Raw genomic sequence first — 13,913 nt, forward strand, 5'->3', positions numbered from 1 at the left:
GTAGAGACAGGGTTTCACCATGTTGGCCAGCCTGGTCTCGAACTCCTGACCTCAGGTAATCCGCCCACCTCAGCTTCCCAGAGTGCTGGGATTACAGGCATGAGCCACCGTGCCTGGCCTGAGCTTCAGACATCTTAAGTGACTTGCCCATGTTCATGCAGTAAGTGACAAAATCAGGATTCAAATCCAGGTTCGTCTGACTTTACTAACTATCCCAAACACTGAACCTGAAGTAGAGCTTAAAGACCACAGGTAGAAGAGTCAGGTGAACCTGGAGGTATTAATTACTAACTAATAAATGCTGTGCTTAGTTTGGTACTTCTATATCAGATGGTAAATAAGCTGTAATCATCATAGGGCCTCTACTTGCATTATGAATTGAAAAACTGTTGAAGTCAGATCCAGGATCAATGTTCAGACTTTGATCACCACCAAATGAACAGAAGATACCAGAGGAGAGAGACCCTAGGATCAGGTCAAGCCCTGATCCCTCCACTGGCCAAGGACTTCAAGGCCACATCAATCTATAGGGATTAAAAGGTGGTGCCATTGGCTCCTCAAAAAGCTTTGTAATTTCACCGGGCAATGGCTGTCTCCAGTGACTGCAAATTAGAGTTTTATTGAAATCTTTATATAAGAGAATGGGCTATACCTTTTCTCGCTCAGGCAAGACCTTTGATAGTTCACTTGCCCTTCTCAGGAAGCCAACTCATTCCTTTGATACTTAAAGGCAGGGCCAGTGAGCTAACAGTTACTGAATTAACTGCAGGTCAGGCCAGTAGGCTCATCTGACCGGAGAAAGCAGGGCAAGGCCAGGGAACCACATGGTCCTGACACTGCTGCATGGTGGCAATTTTCAGGAAGTTGTCTCTTTGCACCATTTTCCTCAAAATTTTTCCAAGATGAATGGGTTTTTTAAAGAAACTAACCTTTACCTTGCAAGAGAATTATCTTCTGTGCAATGTCTTGGAAGCCAGCATGATTCTTTTCATTGCTCTTTAATGATCATTTGGATATTTTTACATCCACAGCAACTTTTACCACACCTGCTAAACCTGTTATCGGTGTTTAATTTACTCTTTATCCTGATGAACCAAACCAAGACCAGAGAACCATCACTAGTAGAGATTACCTGTCATAAAACATGAAGAAAACTAGGTGCAGGAGAAATGTGATTAAGGAGCATAAGCCCTCTTTTTTTTTTTTTTGAGATGGAGTCTTGCTCTGTTGCCCAGGCTGGAATACAGTGGCGTGATCTCAGCTCACTGCAAGCTCTGCCTCCCAGGTTCACACCGTTCTCCTGCCTCAGCCTCCTGAGTAGCTGGGACGACAGGCACCCGCCACCACGCCCGGCTAATTTTTTCTATTTTTTAGTAGAGATGGGGTTTTACTGCGTTAGCCAGAATGGTCTTGATCTCGTGACCTCGTGATCTGCCTACCTCGGCTTCCCGAAATGTTAGGATTACAGGTGTGAGCCACTGCACCCGGCCTGCATAAGCCCTCTTTTTTGGTTCTGCTTAAGTTATTCATGTACTGAATGTAAATAGGAAATGTTTCCTGGCCAATAATAGCAATAGGGTAATAGAACAGGCATGTTGACTGTGGACAAGTCAGTCATAATAGAAGAAAGTCATGCTTTTCGCCGACATGTTTAGCAGATGATAGAAGATGTAAAAGAGGCCAGGTGTAGTGGTTCATGCCTGTAATCCCAGCACTTTGCGAGGCTGGGGCAGGCAGATCACATGAGGTCGGGAGTTCAAGACCAGCCTGGCCAATGTGGCGAAACCCCGTGTCTACTAAAAATAACAAAAATTAGCCTGGCGTGATGGTGTGTGCCTGTAATCCCAGTGCTCAGGAGGCTGAGGCAGGAGAATCACTTGAACTCAGGAGGTGGAGGTTGCAGTGAGCCGAGATCATGCCACTGCACTCCAGCCTGGGTGACAGAGCCAGACTCTGTCTCAAAAACAAACAAAAAGATGTTGTAAGACTCACTTCATGAAGCACATGCACATCAATCACCTGGCCAGGGTACTCAGCAGACCAAAAACAAGTAGAGGTCCTGATTTGCAGGGGTCCCTTGGCCTTTTGAAAAACGTTTTTTCAACCTGTAATTGATTTGACTTTCAACACTTAGCTGCAGTTCAATGCAGAAATCTTTACTTCACCTGTTTAGAATATGCTTTTCCTGAGGCTTAGCCCTGGATCCTTCGGCACTGGATATTGGGGAAGGGGGTACGTTTCGGTAAACAATGACAGTGACTTCTGTTTGGAACCATAGTTTCTTTGTTGGAAAGAAGCTCAACTCATATAAGGAGTTTGGAACCCCCTACCGGACTTACAACCTGCAACTTCTCTCTAATGAGGCTCTTGGGAGCTGTACAAAAAGGTGAGGCTGGAGTTTGACTGTTGCGTTCTGTTGCTGGTTCCGGGCATTTGGAAAAGTTTCTCTTTAGGCTGTTATAGCAAGGCTAAAGAGGAGAGGAAAAAAATGTTAAAATGTCTGTTGTCTTCCTAGTTTTCCACTTGTCTGTTTTCATTTTGGAGTTTGACATAATTGAAAGCACCAAAGCTAGTAACTACCATTTATTCAACAGCTTGTATTTTTTGATACCTACCCCCAACTTTCCCTGGCCCACGTTGATTTTGCCTCCTCCCAAAGCCAGAAAGACTCTAAACCTCAAGTTAACCAGTTGTATTAGCCTCCTCCCACTAAAGATTTTAACCAAGCACCCAAAACAAGAGTAACTTAATTTGAATCTAGTCAAGTTAAGGTTATTTGATGTTAGTTAGCCTTTATATGTTTAAAATATGTGCGTGTAAATCTCTGAATAACAGTTCCATCACTCAAGCTAACTGGGAAAACTTGAATGACCCGCGGATCCTGGCCCTCGTTTCAGTCACTGTAACAAGCTGTATTTCCTTTTGAACAGGCTGGATCAGGTGCAACACCACCATAAGGAAGAGTGGAGTCGGTGGCATCACGATGCTCTTCACAGGATACTTCGTCCTGTGTTGTAGCTGGAGTTTCAGACGTCTGAGTAAGCCTTTCTATATTTTTAGCCTAAATAACAGGTCCCATCCCATTATGTGGACGTTGAAGGGATTCTCTGAATTGTTTTTTTGTCTTTTTTTTTTTTTTTTTTTTTTTTTGTCTCTCTCTGTAGCCGACATGGCCGGCTGGATGAGCTGTTGTCTGGGGTTTCTGGGGTTTTTTATTTTTTTATTTTTGAGTTGCAGTTTCGCTCTTGTTGCCCAGGCTGGAGTACAATGGCATGATCTCGGCTCACCGCAACCTCTGCCTCCTGGGTTCAAGTGATTCTCCTGCCTCAGCCTCTCGAGTAGCTGGAATTACAGGCATGCGCCACCATACCCAGCTAATTTTATATTTTTAGTAGAGATGGGGTTTCTCCATGTTGGTCAGGCTGGTCTCAAACTCCCGACCTCAGGTGATCTGCCCACCTCGGCCTCCCAAAGTGCTGAGATTACAGGCGTAAGCCACTGCGCCTGATGGGCTCCGGGGTTTTATTAGAGGCTTGGTTATAATGGCCTGTATAAGATTTGACTAGAATTTACATAATTGTCCTTGTCCTCCATTTCATGTTGTCTTTTTTTTTTTTTTTTTGAGACGGAGTCTTGCTCTGTCACCCAGGCTAGAGTGCAGTGGCACAATCTTGGTTCACTGCAACCTCCACCTCCTGGGTTCAAGTGATTCTTTTGCCTCAGCCTCCCAAGTAGCTAGGACTACAGGTGTACATCGCCATGCCTGGCTAACTTTTTGTATTTTTAGTAGAGACAGGGTTTTCACCATATTGGCCAGGCTGGTCTTGAACTCCTAACCCCTGGTGATCCACCTGTCTCTGCCTCCCAAAGTGCTGGGATTACAGACATGAGCCACTGCACTCAGCCTTTCTAGCTTTTTTTCCTTCCCTGCCAAAAGGTCAGGTACCTAAGAACTGTTTCCTTGCTCCAGTGGAAGGTGCTTTTCCTCAGTGCCTAAGAACACTTTTTTGGCATTGAAACCAAACACCTTTATACCACAAAAGAAAGGAGGAGGAATAGAATACAGCTGTCACTTACCAATGTGTCTAAGTCTTATTGCCATCTCAGTTAATCTACTTTGAACACTTAAAAACCAAAGCACCATTCTCCAGGTTTCAGCTTGCACTAAGTCTTAACCAGAAGGAAAATACCTTACTTTAATTTCCCTTAATTCAAGATATCTTTCTTCATTTTTAAAGTATTGTATTATAAAAATATATCCTTATAGTTAAAAAGACATGATGGGTATCAAAAATATCAGTATTTTTGTATAATTAAATTTTTGTGCTGGTTTTCTATAATCAAAAACCAGTATTTTTGGGCCGGGTACAGTGGCTCATGCCTGTAATCCCAGCGCTTTGGGAGGCCGAGACGGGCGGATCACGAGGTCAGGAGATTGAGACCATCCTGACTAACACGGTGAAACCCTGTCTCTACTAAAAATACAAAAATTAGCCTGGCCCGGTGGTGGGTGCCTGTAGTCCCAGCTACACGGGAGGCTGAGGCAGGAGAATGGCGTGAACCCGGGAGGCAGAGCTTGCAGTAAGCCAAGATTGTGCCACTGCACTCCAGCCTGGGCAACATGACAAAACCCTGTTTCTACAAAAATACAAAAATTAGCCTGGCCCGGTGGTGGGTGCCTGTAGTCCCAGCTACTCCACGGGAGGCTGAGGCAGGAGAATGGCGTGAACCCGGGAGACGGAGCTTGCAGTGAGCTGAGATCCGGCCACTGCACTCCAGCCTGGGCGACAGAGCGAGACTCCGTCTCAAAAAAAAAAAAAAGAAAGAAAGAAACCCTGTCTCTACTAAAAATACAAAAATTAGCTGGGCATGATGGCGGGCGCCTGTAGTCCCAGCTACTTGGGAGGCTGAGGCAGGAGAATTGCTAGAACCCAGGAGGCAGAGGTTGCAGTTAGCCGAGATTGCGCCACTGCACTCCAGCCTGGGCGACCAGCGAAACTGCATCTCAAAAAACAAAACAAAACAAAACCACCAGTATTTTTGTACAATAAAAAAAAGCCCACTTTCAGATGAAAACTTCAAGTATAAAAGTACAAGATAACGATGAACTCTGAAGACCAACATAATTCACACACTAGGCTTCTTTTTAAAAAAAAATCACAATTTGATGCTAATTGGGATTTGTTTGATGAAATCAGTGCCTAGCGAGTAGCGGGTAGGTCCGACAGCAGGAACAGGGCAGCAGCACACTCCTGCATGCTGGCTGGAATGGCCTCGCCGCCATCTCTTGTATCAGACACCTGGCCATGGGTGAGGAAAAGGAGTGCCTTTCTGATCGTCCTACATAAATGGAGAGGCCCAAAACCAAGAGTCATTTCTCCCACAGAGAAAAGGGCTTTTTCTTAAAACTTTTACCAGTCTGAAAGGGATTGTTTGATACCTGACATTAGTGAACAGAGACTGAAGAAAGTGAAACAAACTCATTGTGCTTAATACTCTATTTCTAAACTTATAAAACAAAAATATAACAGAATGATCTGTAGAGGCAAGAGATAGCAACAGTCATTGGAAGTGGCCTCTTGGATCCTTACATTTGTCTCTGTTTATCCAAAGAGCTGCAGCGCTGGCGTAAGTGGTGTTGACCTGGACATCACTTAAAATTCTGGAACAGCAAAGAGCGTACGGTGGAGACGACTGCAATACATACTTAACAATTTAAAAATGTGTAATATGTGGGACAGGGAGAGGGAGTGAAAAAAAAATAAAGAATAAAATTATTGGAATCTAAAATAATGATAGGAAGTAAATGTATTATTAATGTAGACAGATCTGGTTCTGTCTGGATGTTCTTGGCTTGCTGTCAAGAGGAACTGAGAATTAGAGGAAAAACTAGTTTTGTTTAATCATAAAGTTATAATTCAAGGAGATGTGAAGATGACAAAGTTCATCATTAAAATTAAGAAGTTATTTCTCAGTAAAAACCTAGTATCTCATTACCATTCATCTATATGAGATACCAGACTACCACCTATATGTTGATACAGGAAAGTATCTGAATTGGCAGAAAATAAGCCCACATCAGGCCCTTCCCCTTAGGTTCTCTGGGGCCTTTGACCAGATCTTGATAGGTGCGAGAAACACAGGAGCTAAGGATGGGCATTCGAGTTGCAGGTAAGCCTCCACAGAAAACCTTACAAATATTTTTAAGATGATTTTTAAAATAGCACACTAACTATAATGTTAAATCACATTTTATACATCTTAATTGAGTATAATAGTGACCAGGTGGCTAACTTATCATCTCTTCCTGGAAACTTTTCAGAATCCCACCCCTATCCTTTCTCAAGAGTTTCTGTATATTACTGCAAAATTCCTCTCAATTTGTTAGTGTTGTTTTTGGCTGGTGGGTTTTCTGTGTTTCTTCATCTCATCAAACTATTCAGTGTCTGATTTTTTGACTTCCGCTTTGGCCCATAGAGAGTAACTTGGATACTTACAGGTAGAAAAAGCTTTGAGGAAATTTAGGCAGCATCAATGGATAAGTGTTTCCCCAACCTCCTTTCTAACATAGAGGGTTAGTTGTATATCACACGCATATACCTCTCTGCCTCAGCTTTGCTTGTGGTATCCTCATCCCACAATATATGAGGTCAGTTCCTCTTATGCCCCAGCTCTTTTAAAACTACAGGGATGCTGGGTGCGGTGGCTCACACCTGTAGTCCCAGCCCTTTGGGAGGCCAAGGCGGGTGGATCATGAGGTCAAGAGTTCAGGATCAGCCTGTGCAACGTGGTGAAACCCAGCTCTACAGAAAAACGTAAAAAGTCACGGAGCTCAGTGGCACACGCCTGTAGTCCCAGCTGCTCAGGAGGCTGAGGCGAGAGAATCTCTTGAGCCCAGGAGGCAGAGGCTGCAGTGAGCTGAGATTGTGCCATTGCATTCCAGCCTGGGTAATGGAAGTGAAACCTTATCTCAAAAATCCCAAAAAACCTGCAGGAAAGCCACAGCTAGCATATGTTGACTTGTATGTTGTTTCTCTCTCTTCTCAAAGCTGGAATGCTGGGGCTACTTTTTACCTACCTTTTCTATTCCCAGTCCCCTGCTCCTTTCCATCCCTAATGGGAGTAATTTAATTATGCAACAAATTCTCATAGTTAAGGTATTCGGCAATATATCCCTGTATCTTAGAATTCTCTGTAAGGAAAAAAGTTGTGGTTGAGGGAAAGAGTTCTACATTCAGTTATTTTAGTTTAATATTACTAAGAACTTCATTGGAACCCAGAACAATCTTCCCTGCTGAAAGAGCTTTGTGCCCATTCTCTGTGAGTGTTCTTTAGGAGAGATGCTTAATGATTCTCTCTACACCTCCCCATGCGTGCTTACTCAAGACCAGGAACTCTTGAGGTGAGAAGGTAGATGAGAATGACCTTCAATAATACCTTCTTTCCCATTCCCCAGTTCCCTCGAGCAGGGGCAGCAGACCACTGTGACCCACAGACGAAAGCCGCCCACTGCCTTGTTTTTGTACGTAGTGAAAACGTACAAAAACAAGCCCTGCTCATTTGGTTAGGTGCTGTCCATGGCTGTTTCACACGACAACAGCAAAGTCAAGTAGTTGCGACAGAAACCATATGCCCTGAAAAGCTGAAAATATTTACTATCTGGCCTTTACAGAAAAATTGTGCCGACCCCTGCCCTGGAAGAGAACAACAGTACCTCCATGTGTTGGTGTGGCGAAGACGACTGGGGATTGCCGCTCTAAAACATGTTTGGATTAGGAAGCACATTTAAGTAGGAGAAGCCTGTCGTGACTTGTCTCTAGTGCCTTCATGCCCTGTGTTGCCCACTGAATTGCCCCGTAACACCTTAGTGTAGTGGTAGCATAAAGGGATAGCTTGTCACCCCTCAAGGTTATCAGGAACGTTCGTATCACTGCTATAAATGAAATAGTATCACTTGTCATAATCAGAATGCTAAAACATAATGAAAAAGTTTAACTTAGTCACAGTAAATATTTTATATCCCTGAAAATAAGTTCCTAAATGAGAATAGAACTATTTAATGATCCATCAGTCCTAAAAGGAGATCTGCCTTGTATTGCCAAGTTTAAGGCAAAGGTGAGATCCTGTATTAATAAGAAGACGGCTTTTTTGGTTGACATTGTTAAGTACTAAGAATTGTAACTCACATATAGTAGGAAACAAAAAAAACTCTCCGCTGACTTCTTTGAATTAGGTACTGAGAATCCACAAATAAAGTAGCGTGGGTAACTTTAAAGAAGCCATTGGAAAGTCTCCACACTCTGGAATTACTTGCAAATGTCTACAGAGTAATGGAAGGAAAGGCTTCCTTATCTGGTCATTGCTGCCATCTGGGTTGGGAAAATAAGTGAAAATGTTTCATCAAGTCCTTCAAGAATCTCTTCTTAATGTTCAGAATAGTTTAAGAGCATTATTGAGTTAAACTGATAGCTGATTGATTATTTTCTGAGATTTAGATCTAAACAAACTCAGCATGATCAGGAAGCACACCTCACAGCTCCAGGGTGCAATACTGATGTAAACTTGTGAGGATACATGTTTCGCTCATATATGTAAAATTGCTATAAGTTCATTTGCACAGCCAGTTCCAATCATGTATGTGGTCACCAGATTAAAAGCTTCATCCAGAAAGACAAGACTCTTCAGAACAAATAGCAGACAAATCCACGCTTCAGGTGTGAGATGGAATAACTACTCATCTCTTCACGGAGCCAAGGAAAAACGCTGTAACATGATTAACCATTTTAAACAGCCTTGTAAGTTGTATCTCTTAAAATCATGCTCCAGGCTGGGCATGGTGGCTCATGCCTGTAAATTCCAGCACTTTGGGAGGCTGAGGCGGGCGGATGACTTGAGGTCAGGAGTTCAAGACCAGCCTGGCCAATATGATGAAACCCTGTCTCTACTAAAAATACAAAAATTGGCCAGCTATGGTGGCAGGTGCCTGTAATCCAAGCTACTCGGGAGGCTGAGGCAGGAGAATCGCCTAAACCCAGGAGGCGGAAGTTTCTGAGCCAAGATCCTGCCACTGCACTCCAGCCTGGGCAACAGAGCCAGACTGTCTCAAAAAACAGTAAATAAAATAAAATAAAATAAAATCATGCTCCAGAAGGAGAGGGGGTAAAAGTCGTGTTGTGCCTCGTCTGTGGCATTGGTGAGAGCCCCACTAGGTAAGAAGCAATGCTTACATCTTGCTTCCAGGCAGCAGCTTGAATTCCCGAATCTTCCTGCAAGGTGTATACAAATGGAGCATGAGAATCCATACACATAATCCATATTCACCTTCCCATCCATCCTGCAGAAGAGGCATGGTGACACCCAGGCTACTCTCCATGCTTGAGAGGATGTATTAGAAGATTGTTACTAAAAGTTGGAAATACTCACAGGCATGCTTGAACACCCCGGCTGTAACTCACACGTGGTCTGTTTAAGTGGATTAACCTCAGGGCAGCCTCGTTTAATCCTGAATAATAATATCTGAAAGACTGAGTTTACTTGGGAATGTGTAGTTTTTCTAATGCACATTAAAATTTATTTTAGCTGTTAAAAATAAAATCATTTTATTATCAGCAGACTCTTTTATGCTTTATGGGGAATCTACATACTGCTACCGCCACGCTTCATAATAAAAATATTTGTAAAATATAAAAAATACTCCCCTGAGCTATTCATTTGCCTCTTCTAGAGCCTCACCTGTGAAATGCGTGGGTGTGTCCCTGGCTAAGTTATCCAGTTTACTGGAGCCTCCTTTGTACTGTAATTTGGGGATACTTATTCCTACTTTGCAGACATTTGGTGAGATTAGAAGTCTTATGTGTGTTAACTCCAGCAACGTCTGTGATGGTAGGAACTCGTTGACAGCACCTGTTCTAAAGCCTGTAGTATGTGCCATCATACTATATACAAATTCCAACCTTGAACGGAGGAAGAGAGGCCCTACTACAATCCACACGCAGATCCAGCCAGCATCTGGGGCTTGCTTTGTGCCGAGTGCCATGCAAGGTTTTTGCATGTGTTTTCTCCTTTTAGATTCAAACAGTCCTGTGACATAGGTGCTATCCTGCTCATTTTCCAAAAAGAAAACGGGCTTGAGGTAGAGTGATTTGCCTACGTAGCTCTGTGCTGTTCATCACATAGCAGCCCCATTGGTTTGAACTGGCATTCAACCCCCCAAAACCTGACTCCTGGGCTCCATTCCTTCAGACTGCCCTAACTGGGGACTCCAGCTCCAGGCACGCCAGGCACCTGTCTCTTTACCAAGGTGGGGGTCCAGTTCTTCCTGACACATCACATTGCACTTCTCCATTTCTCCAAAAGGCTCAGCACAGCTGCTACCTCTCCTTTCCCAGTGGGTTAAGTTGCCTTGGTACTCGCCTTTCATTATGGCATTAAAAGATAGTAATACTGTTGAATGTTACATGTCACTACCTTACCTCCCCAGGATAAGCCTATTTTGTAGCATCTACTCCATAATACTCCACACATAAGGCACAGAATATATTCTTAGATTTAAATAAGCCATAAAGGGAAGCAGCTGTCATGCTAAAGAAAACCATTTGAGTTCATTGCCAGTTGATAGCAGCAGCTGAGGCCATATGCAGAGGAATTGCCACGTGCAACCCAGAACTATTGGTAGGAGCTGAGCAAAGTATAATGATCATGGATTTCCCATAGACTTGAACTTTTGGTTTTTATGTACCTTTTGCTCCCGTTTTATGGATAACTCATTCCTGCTAATCTGCTTCCAATCGTGTTGTATTTTGCACCTCACTCATACCCTGCTTAGCATGACAGCAGGCTCACTGTGGAACTTGGAAAACAGAATCCCATTGAGCATCTTCTCCTGACAATGGGTTAGGTTTTTAATAACTCCTACCAGTTGAGACTTACTGGCATAATGGCCGGGTCTTTGACACAAAAACAGAAAAAGTGAATGGCATGACTTTTTGTAAATTCAGATTTCTAAAGATGTCTAAGGAACCATAGGAGATGGTTAGCCACCTTTGTGAGGAATTGGATGGATTCTGCTTGTTAGTGAAGCTTATTTCAGGCATTCAAGCCCAGCATTACAATCCCAGAGAACAAGGCCCTAGATATTGCAAGGCACGTAAAAGCAACTGTACAAGAAAGTCAAGGGTTCTACCTCTCTTACCTGTCATCCCGATAAAACTATTCTCTTGCAGAATGGAGACTGCAAAGCTCAGGACGGTTTAGAAGCTATCAGAATGAAGGTATGATCAAACATGATTTTTTTTTTTCTTCCTGATAAGCCAGAAGATAGCAGAAAAAGGAACCAGGTGCTACATTCCCTCCCTTAACCATACTCTGCCCTCCTGCCAAAAAAGAATCTCAAGGATGTTATGTACAAGTAACTGAAGAGTAGTAGGCAACAAAGTGGGAAATGACTGTTCCTTTTGAAGGAACAGTCTTGTCCAGCAGGAGATGCCTACAGAATGGTTTATAGTATCCTCTCATTCTCTCCTAATTCACTCTCCCATCTGGTGCAGAAAAGGAGTCATTCTCCAGCTCCCTGATCATTCCTTGCCCTCCCAGCTCTCAGCCCAGCACTAGCCCAGCCCTTTGGGTTCCTTTGCCCACCCTGTGGCACAGGTCCTGCCCTTGACCCCTGATCCCCAGGCAGGAGAGCAGGCACTCTGTTGGGGATGGGGGCTTCCAACCTTCACAGCAGAAATAGGAGGTGCTGAATCCTGGGGCCGGTTGACAAGCTGCAGATAAAGTGAAGTTGTGAGGAAACACCTACTGCAGATAGTCCCTCTGTGCAGATACTACAACTTCACAGAGGGCCGGGGCGCTGGCCATGCGTTTAGGGTGAAACCAAGGTTCAAGATGCCTTCAGTTACAGTTTTAAGTGCCAAAAGCATACCTTTCAATGAAAGTTAGGCTTTCATAGTAAATGGACTTGTAAATTCCCCACAGTCCCACAGATCGCCTCCCACCTTCTTTCAATGTCCACTCAGAACCAGCAGGGACTGCCTTCCTCGCAGACCATCACCCACCCAGCGTCCAGTGCTCGGAGTCCCCAGTAGCTGTCAGTAGCTGCCCCAGTGTTGGCGCTGTCCGGCCTCTGTGATACTTAAACAGGTGTCCGACATTCAGTCACCTAGACCAGGGGTAAGCTTTTTCTATAGAACACCAAACAGTACATATTTTATACTCTGCAGGCCACTGGGTTTCTGTTGCAGCCACTGGACTCTGCCATTGTAAGCACCGGAACAGCCATGGCCCTGTTCCAACAAAACCCTTTATGCGCGCTGGAATTAATTTCACATGTCACAAAATATTTTGATTTTCCTCCCACTTTTTACAAACCATTCTTAGCCCTTCACCTGTACAACGACAGGCAGCAGGCTGCACTTGGCCCACAGGCTTGTAGTTTGCCAACCCCTGACGTAGGCGCTCATCAACACTTGGTGTCTATTGAGAGTGTGTATCTCTCCATAGGGACTGGGCCCGGTTCTCAATCAGGGCCAGCCCTGATTCCAAAAACCACGCATGCTACCCAGTTAGCAGAAGGAAAGCCTCGGGCTGCTCAACAGAGAAGTCCTACCCTACCCACAGCAGAGATCCTAGATGTTGGAGAGGAGTCTGGGAGGAACAACCACACATACGCGCCCCGCATGCATGATGACTGCCTTTCAAAGGAGAGTGAGGGTTTGCTGGGAGCCATGCAGTGCTGCTGGGTGAGCTTCCCTGGGGAGCAGAAAGGAGTGGGAATAGAGGGATGAGGCACGATGGCACATGCCTGCCTGCACTCACCTTCGTGTAACTCGGGTTGAATAAAAGATTCATCTTGGGACTAAGGAAAGTGGAGAGAGACGATTACAGCTCGGCTCTCACCCTCCCATCTTCTGCTCATTAACATGCTCTGCGCCAGCCTGCTGCAGAGTTCATATTTCAGAACCCCGTAGGGAAGGTGCCCTCCCTTAGCCAGGGCGTGAGGGAGAATTACGGAGGACTGGGGAGAAATGGGCGTTAAGTGTCTCTACTCTTATTACTAGAACAGTTTGTGAAAAGATCGACACCCATCCCCAGCATGAGTACACATTAAGAGAATGGGTTCGAGTTCTGAGATCGCCAGGGTCAGGCATTGGTGCCAGGAAAATACTGGGGCAGATGCTTGCCAGACGCTTCATTTTCTACCATGGACCAGCAAAGGTATGGAAAGATCTACAACTAGAAGGCCAGGCCCAGCACTCTGGTGGGAGTTGATAACTGAAGGATCGTACTTACTGAGAAAATCGGCACTTGGGTCCCTCGGGGCAGAAGCCAACTAAATAGTTGAGACACATTATTCTGGGGACATGGCGGTATTTACACAGAGGACCTGCTGGGCAAAGAGAAAGTGATGAGAAGGATCCGTTTCAGCAAGAGGGGAAAACACATGAAAAAGCTCCCTGGGAAGGGTGTGGATGGTCATCAGGGCTTCACTTAATACAGGTGGATAAATCTTCCTGTCCTTTCCATACCACCCTAAAGTACCCACTTCTAGCCATGAGACAGGGGTAGGGAAAGGGAACCTTGGAATGTGCTGGAGGGGGTGTCAGCTGGCAAATCCTGATACAGAGTCGGAAGTGTCACTGACATGCTGTGTCCTGGAGGACTTGCATGGATATGAACCATACTTTGTTGCCTGTTATTTGTTTAGGTATGGGATGTATAGCTGAGAAAAAGCTGACCTGGCTGGACGGGGTGGCTCACACCTGTAATCCTAGCACATTGGGAGGCCAAGGTGGGTGGATCAGTTCAGCCCAGGAGTTTGAGACCAGCCTGGGCAACATGGCGAGACTCTGTCTCTACTAAAAATACAAAAATTAGCTGGGCATGGTGACGCACACCTGTAATCCCAGCTACTT

The 13,913-nt window shown here is 44.6% G+C and overlaps 2 protein-coding genes across 3 annotated transcripts in view; one reads left to right on the top strand and one right to left on the bottom strand.

The window, feature by feature from the left end:
• Positions 1–5,791, top strand: part of LOC105507051 (chromosome unknown open reading frame, human C17orf80) — a 13,891-nt gene extending 8,100 nt beyond the window's left edge. Inside the window, exons 4-6 of one of the 2 annotated variants that reach the window (XM_011935444.1) lie at positions 2,279–2,386; positions 2,931–3,038; positions 5,614–5,786. In XM_011935444.1, the coding sequence (XP_011790834.1) occupies positions 2,279–2,386; positions 2,931–3,038; positions 5,614–5,642 (245 nt within the window). In that variant the 3' untranslated portion in view covers positions 5,643–5,786. Of the gene's footprint in view, positions 1–2,278; positions 2,387–2,930; positions 3,039–5,613 lie in introns of both variants that reach the window. The other variant, XM_011935519.1, reaches the window with a different exon arrangement.
• Positions 5,792–9,180: 3,389 nt separating this feature from the next.
• CPSF4L (cleavage and polyadenylation specific factor 4-like) overlaps positions 9,181–13,913 on the bottom strand; it is a 13,187-nt gene continuing 8,454 nt past the window's right edge. The window contains exons 5-6 of the mRNA XM_011935336.1: positions 13,291–13,384; positions 9,181–9,266 (exon numbers count right to left, since the gene is read on the bottom strand). Coding sequence (XP_011790726.1) covers positions 9,224–9,266; positions 13,291–13,384 — 137 coding nt within the window. The 3' untranslated portion in view covers positions 9,181–9,223. The remainder of the gene's footprint in view (positions 9,267–13,290; positions 13,385–13,913) is intronic.

The sequence above is a fragment of the Colobus angolensis genome, unplaced genomic scaffold, assembly GCF_000951035.1.
Source record: "Colobus angolensis palliatus isolate OR3802 unplaced genomic scaffold, Cang.pa_1.0 Scaffold1, whole genome shotgun sequence".
NCBI classification, from domain to species: domain Eukaryota; kingdom Metazoa; phylum Chordata; class Mammalia; order Primates; family Cercopithecidae; genus Colobus; species Colobus angolensis.